This window comes from Dreissena polymorpha, chromosome 1, assembly GCF_020536995.1.
Source record: "Dreissena polymorpha isolate Duluth1 chromosome 1, UMN_Dpol_1.0, whole genome shotgun sequence".
Taxonomy (NCBI): domain Eukaryota; kingdom Metazoa; phylum Mollusca; class Bivalvia; order Myida; family Dreissenidae; genus Dreissena; species Dreissena polymorpha.
Genome location: NC_068355.1, coordinates 31,222,329 through 31,245,859, shown reverse-complemented (window position 1 = coordinate 31,245,859; position 23,531 = coordinate 31,222,329). Strand labels below are relative to the sequence as shown.

Here is a 23,531-nt window from a genome sequence, read left to right as displayed (position 1 = left end):
GTTATCATCCGGAAACGATTTTTCTAAGTTGAGTCACCGTGACCTTGACAGCCATTGTGTGAATACGTTTTTTGGCACTGTGACCTTGACCTTTGACCTAGTGACCTGATAATCGATAGGGGTCATCTGCGAGTCATGATCAATATACCTATGAAGTTTCATGAACCTAGGCATAAGCGTTCTTGAGTTATCATCCAGAAACCATTTTACTATTTCAGGTGACCTTGACCTTTGACCTAGTGACCTGAAAATCAATAGGGGTCATCTGCGAGTCATGATCATTGTACCTATGAAGTTTCATGATCCTAGCTAGGCATAAGCGTTCTTGAGTCATCATCCAGAAACCATTTTACTATTTCAGGTGACCTTGACCTTTGACCTAGTGACCTGAAAATCAATGGGGGTCATCTTAGAGTCATGATAAATGTACCTATGAAGTTTCATGATCCTAGGCATAAGCGTTCTTGAGTTATCACCTGGAAACCATTTTACTATTTTGGGTCACTGTGACCTTGATCTAGTGAGATGACCATCAATAGGGGTCATCTGCGAGTCATGATCAATGTACCTATGAAGTTTCATGATCCTAGGCCTAAGCGTTCTTGAGTTATCATCCGGAAACCATTTTATCATTTCGGGTCATCGTGACCTTTGACCTAGTGACCTCAAAATCAATAGGGGTTATCTGCAAGCCATGATCAATGTATCTATGGACGGACGGACCGACATCAGCAAAACAATACACCCCCTCTTCTTCGAAATGAGAAAACTGCCCCCCTCCCAGCAGCCATGTTATTCAACTGACCGGAACCATTTTTGAACTCAATACTCGTATCAAGGAAACAAATGTTCTGAGCAAATTTCATGAAAATTGGGCCAAAAATGTGACTTCTACTGTGTTCACATGTTTTCACTATATACATATAGAGAAAAATGCCCCGCCCACTGGCGGCCATGTTTTTTCACCGATCCCGACCATTTTCAAATGTGTCCGAGATATCAATAAAACCAATGTTTTGACAAACTTTCATGATGATTGGGCAAAAATTGGGACTTCTAGAGTGTTAACAAGGTTTCTCTATAGCCAAATAAGGAAAACTGCCATTATATACATATAGAGAAAAATGCCCCGCCCACTGACGGCCATGTTTTTTCACCGATCTCTACCATTTTGGAACTCGTCCGAGACATCAATTGAACCAATGTTTTTACCAACTTTCATGATGATTGGGCAAAAATTGTGACTTCTAGAGTGTTTACAAGGTTTCTCTATAGCCAAATAAGGAAAACTGCCCCGCCCACTGGCGGCCATGTTTTTCAACGGATCGGAACCACTGTTGAACTCAACCAAGATATCATTAAGACAAACATTTTGACAAAGTTACATGATGGCATGAAATGTGACTTCTACAGTGTTTACAAGGTTTTTCTTTTTTTTTACCTCGTGAGTGGCCTAGTTTTTGACCTGGAACAACCCAGTTTCGAACTCGGCCGAGATTTCATTGGGACAAAGCTTCTGACCAAATTTCATGAAGATGGGACAAGAAATGTGGCCTATAGAGTGTTTACAAACAAATGTTAACGGACGGACAAAGACCGGTCACAAAAGCTCACCTAAAAAGTTAACCAGCATAAGACAACATGTAATACCTGTCTCCCTACCCTGTAGGTCAAGGTCACATTTAGAGGTAAAATAAAAGGGCCCTGAAATAAACTAAAAATTTCTGTCTCGGCCATATGTGAACATTAGGAACATGTGCTGTTACAAAACCAAATATAAATAAGCCGTGCTCTGGGAACACGGTGCTTAATGTATGTATGCTAAGTATCGTCCCAGATTTATAGCCTGTCAAGTCAGCACAGTAAGGGATGCCACTTTGAATTTTGTTGAGAAGAGACTTTCTATAAATGAAACAAGAGCTGTCTCCATCTGAAGACATATGCCTCCCTTAAATGCTTTTTCGAAACCTAAACGCAGATTTCGAAACCTAAATGCGGACCCTAAGTTCAAGGTAAAAGGGGTCAAAATTTGTATGCGTATGGAAAGGCCTTGCATACCAAATATGAAGGTTACATCTGAAGCGACATTTGAGTTATGAGCGTTTTTGGAAGCTAAATTCAAAAGTGTGTACAGAAAGACAGACGGACAGTGCAATCACTATATGCCCTCCTTTGGGGGCATAAAAATCCATACAATGAAAAGTGCAGACTGCACAGGCTAGTCTGGAACAGCACTATGCACATGCATTAAGCCCTGTTTTCCCAGAGGAAGACTCAAATATAAGAAAACTTATTAAACTCAAGATCGCTCTAAGATGACCAGGTACTTAGTTGAATGATACTTATACTTTGATAATTAAACAAGTAAATGTTCACAATACAACTGCTAATTTGTCATCATAATTCTTTGCTATGAAGTGTAAACCAATATTATTTAAGACAATGAATTAAACAAAATCTTGTAATTTATGTATCTGTCTGTCTGTCATAAACTTTAACCTTGGTTAACCTTTTGCAATATTTAAGATAGCAACTTGATATTTGGCATGCATGTGTATCTCATGGAGCTGCACATTTTGAGTTGTGAAAGGTCAAGTTCATCCTTCAAGGTCAAAGGTCAAAAAACAAAATCCAATTGAAGTAACAAGCTTTAAAGCGGGTATATACGATTTTGTCAAATATTTATGAATTTATATAAACTGTGTAAAAAAACTTATTATATATATATTTCAATATAAATTAAAATAAAAGTTAAGAAGAACATGTTTCGAAAAATGCGAAATAAGCCAGATATTTAATTCTGAAACTGAAAACGGCTGTACAGCCGAATTTGCCAGCATGTATACCATACATGTACGATGTGCATCTAAACTTAGTTTAACGGTTTATTTGAATTCCTGCAACGATATCTATTCATACGACACACGAACACTATCTCCGATCCTAATACAAAGACGAATGCTTCGGTTATTGTAGGAAAATATGTACGTCACTATCGGCTCGGGGCGCTAATTTGTCTTTGCTGCATTTTATGAAATTCGGCTTTAATGTATAATTTTTCTTGCCTATTTTGTGTTATTGTAACATATTTTATCAATATATTACAATTAAACACATATAAAAAATTGTATATACCCGCTTTAAAGGATGATAATTTCTATTTTATATCATTTGGCAGGTACAGATAATTTTCACAAGGTAATATTTTTTAAAGGGATATAAGCAAAAAAAAATTTTTAACTCAAAGCAGCACAGTAGGGGGCATTGTGTTTCTGACAAACACATCGCTTGTTCAATTTGACATTTGTTAGTTACAGAGATAGAATTTCAATATTGCATACAATTGGGACAAACATGTGTGCTAGTCATTTATCCTAGAGTTACAAGTGGCCCTTCCTTGGTAATGGACTATGATATAAGTTCAGGCTACCAAAGGTTTTTTTTTTTTTTGGGGGCATATTGTTTTTGGCATGTCTGTCTGTTATTCATTCATTCATTGTGTGTGTCCCAAAACTTTAAACTTGGTTAAAGTTTTGCTATAACTTTTGCTATAACTTTTGCATTATTGAAGATAGCAACTTGATATTTGGCATGCATGTGTATCTCATGGAGCCGCACATTTTGAGTGGTGAAAGGTCAAGGTCATCCTTCAAGGTCAAACATATGGCTTCAAAGCGGCGCAATAGGGGGCATTGTGTTTCTGACAAACACATCTCGTTTTAGTTAACAATAGTCGAGTAAAAGAAAAAGTCGTTGACTTTTCTATCTTTACATAAAAACCTGTTTTCTGATTTATTATAAAGCCACTGTTTTTCTTGCTATTTTAAGCTGTTATATTTTCTATTTACGTAAATCATTCTAACATAACAAAACAATGATCTATAAAAACTTCAAATTTAACACCAGCAAACACCAATAGCTGAATCTTGAATTGTGAATATTAATAATTCCACACTCAATTGTTGATATTTACAGAGATTTCTATACATATTACTCTAGGTGTTAATGTTATAATTGGTAAAATCGTGCATTGAATTTAGCGATAATTAAAGAGAATAAAGAACACAAACCTTCAATTCCAGCAGTCCTAGGCAGATGCTCTCCATAAGAAGAAAATTTGTTGACAGCTTTATTCAAATAATATTACAGGTAAATTGCATTCAGATTAATCAAATTAAATTACTGCAATTAAAATAAAAAACAAGACCTGGGGGGGACGGGGGTATAATGTGGGGTCATATATAAGACGATCTTTCAAAAATTAAAAAATATATCTTCTTTTTTTTTGGGGGGGGGGGGGGGGTGGGGGTATAATGTGGGGTGTGGTCATTTATTAGATGATCTTTGAAAAAAAAAAAAGGGAAAAAAATCATTTGGGGGGGGGGGCAGGAATTCTGGGTTTGGGCGTGGGGTATTGTTTGGGTGGAATCCATTGTGGTATTCAGGTAAGTGTTGTTTTGTCAAAGTATTAATAAAATCTGATCATAAATAAAGAAGTTATGGCAATGTAAGCAAAATGTTCAATTTACTAAGTACAAAAGGGGCAATAATTCTGTAAAAATGCTTGATACAGTTGTCTGCTCTTGTTTATAGGTTGGGGTCATGATGGTAAACAAGTATGCAAAATATGAAAGCAATATGTCAAGGGACACAGGAAATATTTGGGGTAGTACGCAAATTTTATCATAGATTTATCAATAATATGCATATTCTAAGTATAAAAGGGGCAATAATTCTGTCAAAATGCTTGATACAGTTGTCTGCTCTTGTTTATAGGTTGGGGTCATGATGGTAAACAAGTATGCAAAATATGAAAGCAACATGTCATGGGACACAGGAAATATTTGGGGTAGTATGCAAACTTTAACATAGATTTATCAATAATATGCATATTCTAAGTATAAAAGGGGCAATAATTCTGTCAAAATGCTTGATACAGTTGTCTGCTCTTGTTTATAGGTTGGGGTCATGATGGTAAGCAAGTATGCAAAATATGAAAGCAATACCGGTATGTCAAGGGACATTGAAAATATTTGGGGTAGTACGCAAAATTAAACATTTGCACGCAAACGGACACGGGAACGCCGATGCCGGGGTGAGTATGATAGCTCCACTATATATATTTCACATATAATAGTCGAGCTAAAAATCTTATTAAAACAACATATTATAAGTCGTAAGATTCTGATCGCTCTTTTATTTCAATACTTTATAGTATTTTAAAGGCCATCTTTAAATACCGGTAATCAATGTTTGTTTATACTGAAGCCGGATCAAATCCCTAAATAAAACTATTTGGCATGTGATTTAATTTAATTGATACATAACAATTGTGTGATAATACTGCATACATTATCATTTTAATAATACGTAATAGATTGTTTCGAATCACAAAAACTGGACCGCAAAAGCATGTTTTAGAAAGTGTTAACTGCTGTGGCAACCAACAAACAAATATCTCGCCAACACCACGCGACACGCGAGAGTTTGCCAATATTTCGCGAGCTGCCCATCTCTGTTATCTACGTCTCTGATATTTGCAAGCACACAACTGTCATACTCGGTATACAACTACATGGATCATACTTATTATCTAAATGTCATGACTATGATTTAAAGCCCAAAATACTTTGTCAACTATTTGACGCTTTTGTTGGTTCCATTTTAAACTATGCCTCAGAAGTTTGGGGCTATACTAAATCTAAGGAATTAAAGAATCCATTTGAAATTTATTATTAAAGGTTAAACTTTACACGTGTAATGCATGTGTTTATGGTGAGCTGGGTAGATACCCCATTTATATAAATAGATATGACGTGTCATTAAATATTGGTTTAATATACGTAGATCTAAAAATATCATCATTAAAACTGTATATAACTTGACCGTTTCAGATTACCACAAAGGCTGTCATAATTGGATATTTAATGTTAAAAAGATGCTTGATGACTATGGTTTCAGTTATGTATTTGATGATGTAACTAATATTAATATTGATACTAATACATTTGTAGAGGAACTTAAACGCAGAGTATATGATCACTTTACACAGGACTGGTATGGGACGTTAAACAACAGTTCAATGCTAGATGTTTATCGAAGTTTTAAAATCAACTTTGAATATGAGTCCTACCTAGACATTATCCCAAGAAGTTTGAGATACCTTTTTACTAGACTTAGATTGTCAGCCCACCCATTACATATTCAAACCGGTCGTTATGCGAGACAAATCATTTCTAGAAACCAACGATATTGCATTTGTTGCGATTCAACCGATATTGAAGATGAATTTCACTTTATTTGCATTTGCCCAACGTTTAGAAACATTAGAAAAAAATACATTAAAGCATGTTATTATATAAGACCATCTATGTATAAATATTTAAGTTTACTGCAAACGAATAATAAAACAGAACTAATTAATATATGCCTTTATGTAAAAGAATCACTTAAAGTACGAACATCTATTCTAAATGCAAGAATACTTTAATTGTTCATCCTCTTTTTTCATTTTTCTTTCTTTTCTGTTGTTGTTATATTTAATTTGTAATCACGCTACTGTATTTGCTTAGTAAATGATTTGTAAATTTGTATAAAACTTTGTTCCTATCACAATTGACAAACTGTACTGTTATCATTATGTGTTGTTGACGATGTACATTGTACAAGTCGAAATAAACTGTCTGTCTGTCTGTCTGTCTGTCTGTCTGTCTGTCTGTCTGTCTGTCTGTCTGTCTGATCATACTTGATGTTTTACTTTTGGTTCAGTAATGATATCAAATCAGTTTGATTGTTCATAAAGTAACAACCAAGCAACACATAAATTCAAAGTCTTTATTCTTATTTAGTAATGTTTCAAGACAAGATTTTTTATCAAAGATTTATCTCATATCGCACTGGTTATTTGAATGCCATGACCAAATGTGCATGCTTTCGGAACATTACCTTAAATTGCATAGCAATTAACCAAAAGCCGCCATGTTTTATAGTTTTGCGTAGTGTTTTGAACTATTTCATTATTTCATTTTAACTTATTTACATTCTCAGACATATCTAAAAGAAAAACAAAGCCTAGTTGACTTAATTTTAAGTCTACAATTTAGCAGTATGTCATCAAAGTAAACATTTAATTTTAAAAATACATAAATGCTCGTACCAGATTAAGTTTTTTTCACCATTTGATGAAGTAAATAACTTCTTATACATGTACTAGTAAAAAAAATCCCATGTATTTCTAATGGATTTCAGTTCGTTTCTTTACACGTGATCTTATAAAACTGACAGTTAATGCTTTCAGTAAATCTTAAAACATCTCATTAATTTTACATGTGATTTCACACAAAAATTCAATTGTAGAATTTTAAATATGTATAAATAAACTTCAAAAACAAAAATATGAACACTGACAATGACAACATAGGTCCCTCTAAAAGCTGACAACATTCATGGCATCTTAATTGTGTAAAATATAAAATGACAAAATTTAACATAACCTTTATGTGTATCCTGTTAATGCACATTTTCTCAGTAAACAGATCTTTCAAATTGTAGGCCTGTAACCATTTGTTAGTTGCAACCCACTGGTTCAGTACCGACCATGTCATTAGTTAAAAGGCATTAAGTATATCATTCCAATATTGACTCTTTGAGGCTAGAAGCTTGTGTATGAAATGAGCCCAGAAGCTTGTGTATGAAACAACTATAATATGAATCTGTATTGCCAGAACTGAACACATATCACCTGTAAACATTGTGGAGAATATGCTATTGCTTTTGTCATTAAAAGAGTGCTACCTCAAGAAAGGGTCTGTTGCAAACAAGGACATAAGGGCCATGATGCCCTTAAGGCTCACCTGATTTCAACGAAACAATATGTTGAAGACTTGACCAGGTGATCTAGTTTTGACTCAGATTCAAACATGTTTTTTATATTTCAGAGATAAACATTCTGAACAAGTTTCATCAAGACTGAAGCATAAAATGTAGCCCCCTGATAGGTCTGACCAGATGACATAGTTTTTTGAAGGTACATGACGCAAACTTATCCTATATATTGTCACAATAAACATTCTTATCAAGTTTCATCAAGCTTGAATAATCATTAAAGTTGATTCTAGACTGGTTGAATGTATTTTAATTTGACCAGGTGACCTAGTTTTTAAACCAAGATGACTCAGATTTGAACTTCCGTACATATTGTCAAGATAACATTCTGACTTCATCAACACTGAGTCATCAATGTGACCTCTAAAGTGATGAAAAGAATTTTTTAACATGTGACATGCTGACCTAGTTTTTTCGATGCTCATGACCAAGATAACAAACAAACAAATTAAGACGCACACCGAATGACCATGGATGCCGGACCTAGCGTGATCACAATAGCTCACCATGGAAACTTTGTGCTCAGGTGAGCTAAAAAATAATTGTATAATCATCATCATCTCATGAACAACATATCATAAACATCAACGATCATATATCAATTAACAGCATACACTGTATGCTTTTAAACATTATCACAATAAAAACAGGAAAAATGCAACAATAAACAATAGCATATTTTAAATTAAATCTTAATACACATTACTTATTGAATTAAAAAGTGTGTGTGCATGTCTTTACAAAGTAATTCAGAGTGGCAAGGGACGACATGAATGTTAATCATACGACATGAATGTTAATCATTGTGAAAATATCAACATTTATATAAATACAGTTAAAAATATCAATATATTGTCAAATGTCAGTGACAAAAACATTCCCATAAAAACTTAAGGTAGACACTGTAACAAAACAAAGAAATGAGAGAGAAAATTGAAAACAAGAGTACAGATCAACAACACAAATCTGAATATATGCTATTAAGTACCTGGCTTTTTAAGGGACTAGCAAATGATATCAAGTTTTATTATGGAACAATACAGCATTGACATACAATTAATCAAGAATTCATATGTCTGCAAAATATAGATAAACATTTCAATCAAGCAATCACTAATTGACAAAATTATGTTTCCAGTGAGACCAATTTTTAAAATAAAATTTAAACCATGGATAAAAGCATTTAAGTACAAGAGAAATGTTAACATATACTTAACAAGAGATGTGATTTTCAGAAACACAATGCCCCCTTCTGCGCCGCTTTGAAGCCATATATTTGACCTTGAAGGATGACCTTTCACCGCTCAAAATGTGTAGCTCCATGAGATACACATTCATGCCAAATATCAAGTTGCTATGTGAAGGGACATTGAAGTTATGAGCATTTTTCGAAACCTAAACGCAAAGTGTGACAGAAGGACAGACAGGCAGACAGACGGACGGTCCGATCACTATATGCCCTCCTTCGGGACCATAAAAACACTAAAAGCAAGCCAATCAAAACACAATTAGAGAACAACACATTTTGCTTTAAGATGTACAAACATCTGAACTTTCTGTCAAATCTTCACTTATATTCATGCATAAGAACGCATCTTAAAATTAATCAATTAATAAGAGAAAGATGTCCAGAAAAAATTAACAATGACAAAACAATTGAACAATTATAATTTCTGCTTAACTTAAACACTAAAATAAATAAATGATTAAAATATGTTCCGAATACAGTAACTTTGGTTAGTTATTGGAATAAAAATAACAATATACTGGCAAAAATGAAAACAAAATAATGCTATGGTAAACAATAGTAAATGGCATAAACTACAAAGTGACAGTTAGTTTTTACATAAACAGGCTACTTATATAAAAACATTTGCAGGTACCAATACAGAACACAAGCCAAATATTAAGACAATCTTGCAATTTCTACACCATCAAACTAAACACTGTATTTAGTCATACAACTAAATATTTTTGAAAGATGAGATCCATTTTGACTGGTTGTAAATAATATATGACATGAAATGACTTGCAAAAACATCTGTGTATATGTGTACATTAAGAAATATTCAAAATGAGATACTATCAAACAAATCCCATTTCACAAGTTTCAAAGTGGATATGGAATTGTTATTGTACATTTAAGAAAAAGCAATTACAGATAAGTAAAATATAAAAACATAGGCAAGGAGAATAAAAATAAACTTTTCATCTGAATCATACATGTGAAAAAAATATTATGTATTCATCAGTACGAATATGACACAGATATGAAGATGGAGTAATTGTAACGCATACGCTTAAATTAACATACGATATTGCAAATAATTTCATCATATTTAATTTGCGTTCATCTCTCATAGTTTGTATGAACATAACAATGATCACAAAAACGAGCTTTGTATGTGCAAGAACTACTAGCCATAGTATCAACAGCAACAAAAGTACCACATAGACTGTTCCATCATATATCTATGTACTACGCATATTATTTGACTTTGAGACAATCAATTTAAACCTATTATGCAAGCATCAAAATCATGAATAAAAATTTGACAATCATAAGAACAATAATAACTCCTAACAATTTTCATACTACATTTGCAATTATTCTGTGAACTATAGAAATTAATACAAAACATTTAAAAAGAAGTCAAGTTCTAATTACATTTATGATGTATATTCTACTGAAAACTTGTTTGTTTGTAAGATAAAGGATCATTTACAGCATATAATTGATCAGTGCAAAAATATTAGAAATTACCGTCACTTGGTATAGATAATTTTGCATGTATAAATTAAGCCCCATCATACAATCATGAGTCCTATGCTATTTTCAGCCAGCGCAGACCCAGACCAGCATGACATGCCTTTATTCATTAATAGCTCACAAAAAAGCTTGACTTTTTTCACTGAAAGTGATTTGATAATACTTAATTTAACTTCTAATCATATAGCTTCTCTTTTAATAATTTAGCCTTAAATAAGATGAAAATCAACAATATATGTATAAACAACAAATCCTGTGCAATTAACCACTCTGTACTTAATAATAAAGCCTTAGTAAGTAAACAACAGAAATATGACATAAGTTTTATGTCATATAAATATTAATCACAAATCTGCATGTAATTGAAACATTTATTTAATGTACATCAAACAATATACACATTGTTTACACTGCAGTATCGTTGAATGTAGTATGTTTATCAACAAGCAGTGCTGAGTGTACTGAACCGTTGCCATTAGCGACCTGTTCCAACTCTTTAGTGTCTGATTCGTCCTCCTCGGCACGGATGCTCAACTGGGCGTTATAGAGTGTGCACACGCGTGTCGCCTCATCGAACCGCAGCTGGGACCGGCACTTCCTCATGATGGGTACAATCAACAGCAGGTTGCCCGCTAGCACTATAAACCCGCCTCCCACAAAGAACGTCAGGTCATATGAGTGAAAGGAGTCGTGGAAAAGTGCTGGAAAGAAATGGTAGTGTTACTTCGGATTAACATGTTAAACTGGTCGGAAAAGGCCTGACATATTTAATTATTTCACTACTTGCAAGTGGTTGCTTTTCAAGATACTTGATCCGACATGTAAAAACTTCAAAAGATACAAAATAAAATTTAGATATACTAAGTACAAAATAGTTATGGTTCTTCTCAATGTTTCTAATTTGGCTCTCCACTTCTTTGGAAAACCCAGCTAATCTTTTGATGCCAACAATGCTGACCCATTTTATCCACCACGCTTAATTGTATTTAAATAATAACCACTGATACACGATATGATTTTGCAAGGACTATAAATAAATATACTTTACTTGTTCCCTTTGATAAGTGGGTCTTTCTACAATATTGCCCATTAAAGAGTAAGTCTAATTAACAACTTAACACAATTTTCTACAAAATGGTCAGATTACAAAGTGCACACAGTGTCAAAAGTAAACACTAGATTTTAAACATTTAACGTACCTGCCAAAGGAGGGCCAATCAGGTTTGCAATACCCTGCACCAGCATGGTGAGTCCATAGGCATTGGACAGCTTGTCAATGCCCAGGTATTCCACCAGGATCACTGTGCTGAGGGAGTAATTGGCACTTATGAAAAACCCAAACAAAGCAGAGGCCACAGCCAGTGGTGCAAACTCTGTGAAGAAAGGAACAATCAGGATCGCCACCCCACATGACATCAGTGAACAGCCATACAAAACACTCAGGTTAATGTTCTTGTCTCCCATAAAACCATACGTTATCTGGCCAAAAGTGTTGACGATGCCAAGTACAGAGATGAGAAGGGATGCCCTTTTTTCTTCCATGCCAAGTTCAACAGCTCGGTCGACAATGAAAATATAAGGAACGTCATACCAGAAATACAAAATGAAGTTTGATATTGCAAATATCACATACAGAGGGTGCAACAGAATTGATGGATCGAACATAGTTTTCAGCACACGTTTCATCTGTTTGCTGAAATGTAGGTACCTCCAAATACATTCCCATTCATCATCAGAATCACTTTCACTCTCATCAAATCTGCGTGACAGCTCCGGGCAACTATTTGATTTCACCCGGCCAGCATTTCTGGTGAACTTGGCCAGGTTACCCCTCAAGAACAAACCTCTTCTATACAGAGGTAGGTATGTGCTCATATGGACTTGCCTCCTGGGTTTGGGTGAGTGTTTACGTTCTTTCGAGCTTGACCTGTGATGGGACTTTTTCAAGCAACTTGCAATTGGCTCTTGATCGAGTCGCACCTCATGGTTAGATTCTAGTTTTACAATGGCATCCTCATCTATTACTGTAACTGCTGTATCAAATTTAATGTTTTCATTGCTCTCAAATTGAGTGTTTTCATTGCTCTCAAATTTAATGTTTTCATTGCTCTGAAAGTCTTTCATGATATCATTGGTGTGACTATCTGGACTTCCAACAGTCTGTAAAGCTGTCTTCAGGTAATCTTGCAGAACCGCCCTATTGTTTTGTGCCTCCTTTAAAATTTCAATCGGAATGTCAATTTTGTTATCCTTGATAAAAGTTGGAATCTCGATTTGTGAATGACAACATGCGTCTAAATTGCCTTCTTCAAACTTCAATTCCTCATTTTCCAAACCCTCTGTATGGCTACCATGTCGACTCAAGTTTCTGGCAGCATTTGAAAAACTTGCAAAAGACGTTGTTCTGGAAATACGTTCAAATTTCATCAAAGCTCTTTGTTTCTTTTCCTCAACAGAAAACTCCAATGGTCGCAAAAGCGATCCACAAACCACTAAATGCAACATTATACCACTCCAAATAATCATTGTCCCTCTCCAACCATAAAGTCCAATCAAGAATTCAGTCAAAGGTGCAAATACAAATGTTCCTATACCAGAACCACACACAGCTAACCCAGTAGCCATTGCTCTTCTATCCTCAAAATAAAATGCAACCATAACTAGTGAGGTAACATACCCCATTGACATACCAAGACCAGTGATGACACCGAATGTTAAACACAACATACCAATGCTCGAGGCAAACGCACTGACAAAGGTTCCCGTTGCAGCCACAATACCACCGCCCATCAACACTCGTCGGCAACCAAACTTGGTGGCAAGAGCACTAGCCAATGGCCCACCAATAAGGCAAGACCCATAAAACAACGAGCCTACCCATGATGTGAAGCTCTTACTCTCGCCAAAGTAATCCAAGAGCTCACTGTACATAATTCCAAAGGAAAATCCTATACCATCGCAAATCAAGTTGATAGTGAATGCAGTAACAACAATTATCCAACCGTAACCACCATCCGGTGGTGGTGGCATAAGATATGACAGTGCATCTTCTGAGACAATGTCACTGCTGCTACTGATGCTGCTGCTACTGCTGACACTACCAACACTGGCAACCGAGCCATTTCGTCGTTTGCTTTCATTTTTCTTGTACAATTCGTCGACCGGCATTCTTTGATAATGAGCAGGATCTGGTTAACAGTTTGCAGACAAACAATCAGGACAACCAACAACTTACTATGACACGTTAAAAACACTAAAACCTTTAATAAAGACAATCTGCTTACATTAACTACACTTTCAGCCTCATAACATTTCTGATTTAAAAGACTATTTTCCAACCTCAGATTTCTGAGGTCAATCTTCAACAGTAACTTTAAACAATTACTATGTTCCGTTAGCATTAGATTATTGCTGCTGTAGAATTCTGCCAGGTTGATAGAGAAATGGTCAGACGTGCAGAGCTGAGACATCGGTCCCCGCAGGTGAAGAATCGTAAAATCTGAGATAGGAGAATTGCAGACAGTCCTAGAGAAGCTGCAACAAGGCCGATCAGAAGCAGTTTCAACCATTGGGATTCAACTGAAAATAGACAAAAGATCAATAAAGAAAACCTTATATAGTAGCCACATACAAGAATATCCAATAATCCAATATGTAAAATATTTTATAAACATTATGTATGCTCACAACTACTGTTCAAACACAGTCAAGTTTTCAATTTATAGGAATTTAAATGGCCCTCAAGCATATAATCTTAATTATTAAGTCATAGATTAAAATTCAATTTTACATAGTACAAAACATGTGGAAGAGTTTTCCAGTCAGTTTCAGTTTTTGAAAAATTTAACTTAGTGCCATATAGGCAATTATACTTTTGGTGACAATACATAAACTAAGTTTTCTAGCCTTATACTTTTAAAATGGAAACCAATCTGCAAAAAACAGTCATGAATGTGAAAAGAAACGAAAATACATCTTGATTTACATTTCAATATAACGTAGAAACGCCTACTAAAAGAATGTGAATAAACCTGAAAACTAATAAACCTAAAGAGGATATACAAAAGGTTTAAAAGCTTATGCAAAAGTGCATCAGTGCACTTTATGCTCAGCATGCTTTATCACGTTTACAAATTCAATCTTGACATCAACATATAATGGAATATTTAAAAACTTAAACAAGAAGCTGTCACTGACAGTGTTTCTCTTGATGCTGTTGCATTGTTAAACAAGGGCACAATAACAATTTTATAAGAAAGCAAAGAAAAACGCATCCAAAACGCTCTAGCATTTTGAATTTTTTTAACAAAACACAATAACTTAAAAGATAACACAATTGCAAAACCTTGACAATATGCACTGTAGCACTTGAAGTTAACTATTCTGTAAAAGTTTTTCAAAAAAGGCACACAAACTATAGGAATTTTTCCCAGAAGCTTTTTATTTGTTATTTTAAACAAGGGCATAACTCCATAAAAATAACCCAATAGCAAAACATTTATCATAAACTATGTAGCACTGGGAGATTTTTAAACAAAGGGCAATAACTCCTTTAAGTTACTGCACAGCAGAACCTTGACAATAAGGGCTGCAGCACTTGCTGATAATTCTTGTTTACAAGTTTATGCAAAATCAAATACAAAATGAAGGAGAAGTTGAACATAGAATCTTGTTTACTTTATTCTTAAGAAAAGACAATTGCTGACATAAAAAAATACGCCTATCCCAAAACCTTGTCAATATCCCTGAAACAATTGGAGATAATTACTCTGTTACAGTTTTACTAATACACATGCATCACATGCAAAACGTAAGTGGGGTTGCACAAAGAAGCTATTAAATGTTGTTGTTTTTTCAATCAATGGGCAATAAGTTCTTTAAACAAGAGGACCAGAGGCCCGTCATCGCTAACCTGTAACTTCAGGGAACTGAACTGCTCTCAGCAACTTTTCAGATGCTTCTGACACCATTTTTAAACTTTGCCAAAATATCATCTCGAGTTAACAAGGTTTTACTAAAGCTATATAAGGAAAAATGCCAAGCCTCCTGTTGGCCATGTTTTTCAACAGACAGGAACCCTTTTTGACCTCAACCCAGATATTATTAGACAAAATCTTCTGACCAAGTTTCATAAGGATAGGACAATAAATGAGACTTGTAGGGTGCTAACAAGGTTTTACTATAGCCATAAAAGGAAAAATGCCTCGCTCCCTGGTGGCCACAGGGATTTGTTTTTTCCAGATTGGAAAAACTACTGGTACCAGTCCAATTAGAAAATCAAAGCGCTGAAGGCACTGAAGATGTTCGCTATTGCATAATTTAACACGCAATTCATTTTTGAAAATCAATCGCAAGTTTAAAATGAACACATGCCATTCAACTTTTTAAAGTGTGTGTCATAGCGCACGGGTCGAATTTTGTGTGCACTTTTTATCATCCTTATTATTTCATAGAAATAACTAAGACAAAATAAAAACAAGAGTGCCAAACTGTCACAAGATACGCCCGTTTTAAGGCTTTGGACAACTTGATAACTCCGCCCGCCCACCCAACCACCCACCAGCCTGTCAACCAGACTGCCCGCCGCCAAGGTGAAACTAAAGTAAGTCCTGTTTTTTTAAAACGGGCGTATAAAAAGAAAGTGATTGCTTTTTGTTCAAAGGAAAACAGACCAATGCAGTTTTTGTGTCAAACATTGAATTCATCATAATTATTATTGCAAGGAAGAAACCTTAATCAGATATATAAAGTTCTTACAATGCTTAGATCTCTGACATAACAAGGGACAAAATTGTCACAAAACCAGGTTTTCATTGTGAAAAAAAAATCTGATAAAGGGAGAAAACTCAAACTGAACTTTTGAAATGACCAAAAATAATTAACCCCCTTTGTAAGTTTTTTTTTTTTTTTAAATCTATTTTTAGTCGTGGCGACCTTGACATTGGAGATATTGACGTGATTCTTTCGTGGGACACACCGTCCCATGATGGTGAACAAATGTGCCAAATGATTTTAAAATCTCACAATGAATGACATAGTTATGGCCAGGACAAGCTTATTTATGGCCATTTTTGACCTTTGAACTCAAAGTGTGACCTTGACCTTGGAGATATCGACGTAATTATTTCGCGCGACACACCGTCCAATGATGGTGAACAAATGTGCCAAATGATTTTAAAATCTGACGATGAACGACATAGTTATGGCTCGGACAAGCTCATTTATGGCCATTTTTGACCTTTGAACTCAAAGTGTGACCTTGACCTTGGAGATATCGACGTAATTATTTCGCGCGACACACCGTCCAATGATGGTGAACAAATGTGCCAAATGATTTTAAAATCTGACAATGAACGACATAGTTATGGCCCGGACAAGCTTATTCCGCCAGCCCGCCAGCCCGCCAGCCAGCCAGCCAGCCCGCCAGCCAGCCAGCCCGCCAGCCAGCCAGCCCGCCCGCATTCGCCAATCTAATAACCAGTTTTTTCCTTCGGAAAACCTGGTTAAAAAACTAGAGCTTTGTCACTGAATGTGACTTATACCCCCATACCACTTTGACGCAGGATAAAAAGTTGTTTAAAAGTTTCGGATGAATACAATTTGAATAAGAGTCCGGACAAAGTGGTGCCGTTGAAAATGCACTAATTGACCCTATGACCTAGTTCTTGACCCGACATGACCCATATTCGAACTTGACCTAGATATCAACTAGATGCAACTACTGACCAAGTTTGGTAAAGATCGGATGAATACAATTTGAATAAGAGTCCGGACAAAGTGGCGCTGTTGAAAATGGACTAATTGACCCTATGACCTAGTTTTTTACCTGGCATGACCCATATTCGAACTTGGCCTAGATATCAACTAGATGCAACTACTGACCAAGTTTGGTGAAGATAAGATTTATACAATTTGAATTAGAGTCCGGACAAAGTAAAATGCACTAATTGACCCTTTGACCTAGTTTTTGACCCAGCATGACCCATATTCGGACTTGACCTAGATATCAACTAGATGCAACTACTGACCAAGTTTGGTGAAGATCGGATGAATACAATTTGAATTAAGAGTCCGGACAAAGTGGCGCCGTTGAAAATGCACTAATTGACCCTATGACCTAGTTTTTGACCCGGCATGACCCATATTCGAACTTGGCCTATATATCAACTAGATGCAACTGCTGACCAAGTTTGGTGAAGATCGGATGAATACAATTTGAAATAGAGTCCGGACAAAGTGGCCCCTTTGAAAATGCACTTATTGACCCTATGACCTAGTTTTTGACCCGGCATGACCCATATTCGAACTTGGCCTAGATATCAACTAGATGCAACTGCTGACCAAGTTTGGTGAAGATCGGATGAATACAATTTGAATTAGAGTCCGGACAAAGTGATGCCTTCCGCCCGCCGCCCGCCCGCCGCCCGCCCGCCGCCCGCCCGCCCACCAAGGGGTTTCACATAATACGTCCCGTATTTTATACGGGCGTATAAAAAGATATACGGCGTTGATTGTGGTCGATGTTTATGAACGATCAAAAGTTATCTCTATGAGATAATAAGAGCGCCGCATGACGGAGCAATATACGCCCGATTCGTGTGCCATTGGAGATGATACACTGATGATTGATGTATTTGTTTTGGAAATAAGCAAAAAAAACAACAACAACTTATATAACTGATATATTCATATATATGCATTGATATCAATAAGTGTACACTTAGTCTCATTTGTTCTCTAAAACACAATATTTAAATCATAATTGTTTAGACCTACATAGGTATAGAATGGCAGTATTTCCTGTACTGATATTACTTATCTTGAAACTACTGACCAAGTTTGGTAAAGATCGGATGAATACAATTTGAATAAGAGTCCGGACAAAGTGGCGCTGTTGAAAATGGACTAATTGACCCTATGACCTAGTTTTTTACCTGGCATGACCCATATTCGAACTTGGCCTAGATATCAACTAGATGCAACTACTGACCAAGTTTGGTGAAGATAAGATTTATACAATTTGAATTAGAGTCCGGACAAAGTAAAATGCACTAATTGACCCTTTGACCTAGTTTTTGACCCAGCATGACCCATATTCGGACTTGACCTAGATATCAACTAGATGCAACTACTGACCAAGTTTGGTGAAGATCGGATGAATACAATTTGAATTAGAGTCCGGACAAAGTGGCGCCGTTGAAAATGCACTAATTGACCCTATGACCTAGTTTTTTACCCGGCATGACCCATATTCGAACTTGGCCTATATATCAACTAGATGCAACTGCTGACCAAGTTTGGTGAAGATCGGATGAATACAATTTGAAATAGAGTCCGGACAAAGTGGCCCCTTTGAAAATGCACTTATTGACCCTATGACCTAGTTTTTGACCCGGCATGACCCATATTCGAACTTGGCCTAGATATCAACTAGATGCAACTGCTGACCAAGTTTGGTGAAGATCGGATGAATACAATTTGAATTAGAGTCCGGACAAAGTGATGCCTTCCGCCCGCCGCACGCCCGCCCGCCAAGGGGTTTCACATAATACGTCCCGTATTTTATACGGGCGTATAACAACATGCTTTTTTGGAAGTTCTGAAAGCATAGAAAGTATGATGAAAATGGTTAAGAGAACTTAATATAAAGAAAATTTGCAGTCACCATCATATTAAAGGAATATTTTTCTAATATGAAAAGACTATCTCACCAAGAATATAAATTCATAATGAAAGTTCCTTGTACAAAACTTTTGATTTTTGACACCATATACAAATTCAAAATATACAATAATCTTCGTATCTTGTATATGGAGGAATAAAAGTATATAAACATTGCTGTTTATGCTTTACTTGTTACCCGAGCAGTTCACACAGTGTTAACAACGCTAACATAAACATAGGTATAGAGCACTAATGCGCTTTTAGGCGTAGCTGTTTCAGTTTTCATCTTAGTGACTTTTACATAACGCCAACAGACACGCATGTTTTTTTTCGAATATTTAATAAGCTGATTCGAGATACAACCTCTGAATTTTTGCTACATCACTGCGTATGTGCTCAATTAAAAGGATGTAGCACTGTTCAGTGTAAGGAATTCCGGACTTCTCTCTGTATGCTCAAACGACACAAATTGTGGCCCTGTTACAATAACATGTTACAATCCATCTCGCAGAATTTCACTTTCGCCTCCAAGATGAGAAAACCATCATTAGCGGAATAGTATAGTGTAACGATAATAGAAAATCGTTTAGTTATCATACCACAATGTTTGCCGTACTTGGTCAGCACGTCTGGAAATCATTCCTTAATGTGTGGATAGGCTGCTATTATTAACAAATTTGCTATTTTGAATTCAATTTTGTATCAAAAAGCATTGTTCTTAAATGTGGCATTTTCAATTCGCAATGAGATTAATAATGACCCTCCTCATGCGAAAATGGGTCTTATTCCATATGCGCCCATCATATAAATTGCCCACTCAGCTATCCCTCCTTCTGGTAAAGAGAAACATAACATATTGAGTGATTTTAAAACGAACAGCATCGCCTATGGCCTGACTGCGCAAAAGCACATGTTGGGTTTAACGTACGCTTGCCGAAACGCATAAGACCCATTTTCGCATGACGGCGCTATTAACGTGTGATTTAAATGTGTCGAAAGAAAACTGCGTTTAAATCAAATATAAACATACGATATATTTCGATAGTGAAGAAAGATACTCAAAACAAGGCATATGAGGACACATATGAAGTGCTCTCCCGTAGTATATTTTTTATTTACTCACACTAATGTGTGGTTAGACAATGCTAACACACATTTCATGTGGTGAATATGCAGCTTAAAAGTGAAAAACACAACACAATAGTTAAACTTTTGTTTAATTGTATTTAATTATTTAGAAAAGTAAATTGCTAACTTTATTTCAAAGTCAGTGTATACGCCGACTACATTTTAAAAAGACATTTATTGTAATAAATATATTTAATATAATATATTTAGTTGTTTTCGGTTTTAGCGATTATAAAGCATTTTTGAGGTTGCCTATAGTATGCCTGTAGTAATTGATGAACTCATATCCAACTGTCTATGTATTGAGAACTGTGAATATAAACAAGCTAAACCTTCTACTAACCTTCTACTTTTGCGTTACTATCACCCGTAAATACAAAAGATCGCCGCTATCTGTTCAGAACCAAAGAACGTTTTTAGAAATACCCGCTGTAGTAGCATGAACGAGGTTATGAAACAGGTCATTCGTATTATTATTATAAATTGTTTGTTATATTCGGGTCTAGCGATTATGAAACATTTTTTTGTTTTTGTCTATCGTATCGCGGAAGTTATTGTTGAACTTATGTTCAACGTTTTATAAATTGAGAATATAAATAAGTGTCAACTTTTTCCCGAATCTCTCAATTTATGACCTGTACTACGTCATTGAGTTGTATGTGAGAGCGTAACCTATTGCGTTGTTATAACCCGTAAACTTTCCTTTGTTTATCGACAGGCGCATCTATTTAATAGCCTCATATCATGAATGCCAAAACACCCGCGAAAAAAGAACCACGTGACCAAATAGGACGCTAAACGCAAATACCATGCGACTACGACTTTTATTATCGCTCCGCAATTTCTTTGAAGCCGGAGCCTTGTGGTTGCTATTACGTAAATAATTGACCTCTAACTGAAGTAAGCAAAGGAAACGCAGCACCCATTTGATCCATTCCTTCTATGTGCGAAGGCAGATTGAATTTTACTAATGTATGGTTTGCCTATTATAACACACATTATAGTGCGGTAAATATGCGACTAACAAGTAAAAAACACTATTATTAAACTTTTGTTTTGAATTATTTATTTGAAGTTATTTAAAAACCAAAATTCCAAACCTTATTTCAAAACAGCAAGACTACATTTTTTAGAGAATATTCTTGTTATATTTAAATGTTTTTTAACAGTTTCAGCGATAATGAAACATTTTTTATGTTGTCTATCGTATCCCTGTAATAATTGTTGAACTCGTGGTCAACGTATTATTAATTGAGACCTGTGAATATAAACAAGCGTAACCTTATACTAGTGCGTTATTCTCACCCGGACTCCCCTTTGTTTATCGCCAGCCGCAGAGTTATGAATGAGCTGAGCGAAAATACTTCGTCACGCAGACGCAGCAGAAAGTGGACTTTTTTAATAATTCATAAACAATCTCCTCCGCGACACGTACAATACACAATCTCCTCCGCGACATGTACAATACGATCATTGTTTATTGATTCTTTTCTATAAAACACCGTTCGAAAATATTGAATGTAACACAATATTAATATAATGTTTCCATTTGTGAATATACATAATTGGAGAACTCAAACCTCTTGCATAAATTATACAACTCTTTCTTGCGCGGATACGCAAGCGGGTATTGGGTTAATCATACCTAGGCCGTATCGACCTGAATTTCACATCAAGCACTTTAGACGGTCGCTAAAGCGACCATCTTAAAATGTGCATGAAAAACCCTGAAATTTGGAAAATTTGCGTTGTAAAGTCTTCACATAGGAAAATTGGTGTTTTTGATTTTTTGCTCTAAAAAAACTTAATTTATAATAAAGTGTTGCCAAGTTGTCAATATAATATTAACTTCGGTTCAAGCTATAAAGCTGCATGTTGCATTTTACATCATTTTTTTTTTTAAACCTTCAATTGGGTATTTTCGGACATCAATTGGGAAATGTGTAGTCCTTTCCCACATGGGAAAATGGCGTTTTCCGGTACTTAATAAAGAAGGAAAAAAATTGCTGGGCCATGTTTTTCAAAGATGGAAACCATTTTTGCACTCAGCTCAGATATCAATAGAGCAAATGTTCTTACCAAGTTTCATGAAGATTTCTAGTTTTTTTACTATTTCTAGGTTTTACTATAGCTGTATAAGGAAAAATGCCCCGCCCCCTGGTGGCAATATTTTTCGACTAACCAAAACCATTTTTAAACTCAGCCGACCTAACATAGGAACAAATGTTCTGGCCGAGTTTCATAGAGGTAAGACCACATACACTACGCAACCCGTGATTTTTGCAGCGATTCTCGCATCATCGCGATCAATGCAACAAGACAAATTCGCCGTGATTCTGAGCGATAAGAAAATGTGGGTGATGTCTTGGCGATTCCATGGTGACCATCGTGCGATGTATCTCGCTGTAAGGCAATCAGCGCGAATCACCGCGAACTGCCGTGATTCACCCTTTTTCGCGGTGAAAAGAAGTCGGCAACATGGAATTTGGAAATATGCATTCCGCAAACTAGGATACATTGTAAATAACAGAAATAATATATATTCGGCCCATTGGAAATCGGCAAAAATTGACTACGCAAACTGGAAATCTGAAATTCGAAATTCGGCAATCCGGTACAAAGATGGCGACGATCACAGCTTCATTGCTTTATCCGTCCGTTTAACCAATTTTAATCGCTTAGAGGTTAAACAACCTCCGACAGCTAATTGGTGTTCATCTGTTGTGTAATGTCAATAAAGGTGTGAAAAACTTCTGAGTCAGTGTTTATTACATGTATTCCCTATCAGAGCAGTATGTGTAAGAAAAATAAATGAAATAATCCAGACGATTTATTTACATGCTAACGCAGTGTAACTGTTAACAAATATTCACTTTCATTTTTACCAGTTAGCAGAAAGTCCCCAGGAACAAGTTTTTACATGCTGCGTATGATGCAATAAAACATGTTTGTGTACATGATCGTATTGCATTCAATCTGAATTTAAATTCGCTTGTCCAATGAAAGCTGTATCCCATAATGCATGGTACGCTTTACACGTCTGAAAAATGGCGTAGGCATATGTTGTGTTTATGAAATTCCTAAA

At 35.7% G+C, this 23,531-nt stretch overlaps 1 protein-coding gene across 5 annotated transcripts in view; it reads right to left on the bottom strand.

The window, feature by feature from the left end:
• Nucleotides 1–6,820: 6,820 nt before the first annotated feature.
• LOC127875202 (monocarboxylate transporter 12-like) overlaps nt 6,821–23,531 on the bottom strand; it is a 41,529-nt gene continuing 24,818 nt past the window's right edge. For all 5 annotated transcript variants that reach the window (XM_052420061.1, XM_052420082.1, XM_052420070.1 and 2 more), the window contains 2 exons: nt 11,854–14,233; nt 6,821–11,355 (listed from right to left, as the gene is read on the bottom strand). In XM_052420061.1, coding sequence (XP_052276021.1) covers nt 11,060–11,355; nt 11,854–13,822 — 2,265 coding nt within the window. In that variant the 5' untranslated portion in view covers nt 13,823–14,233 and the 3' untranslated portion in view covers nt 6,821–11,059. The remainder of the gene's footprint in view (nt 11,356–11,853; nt 14,234–23,531) is intronic.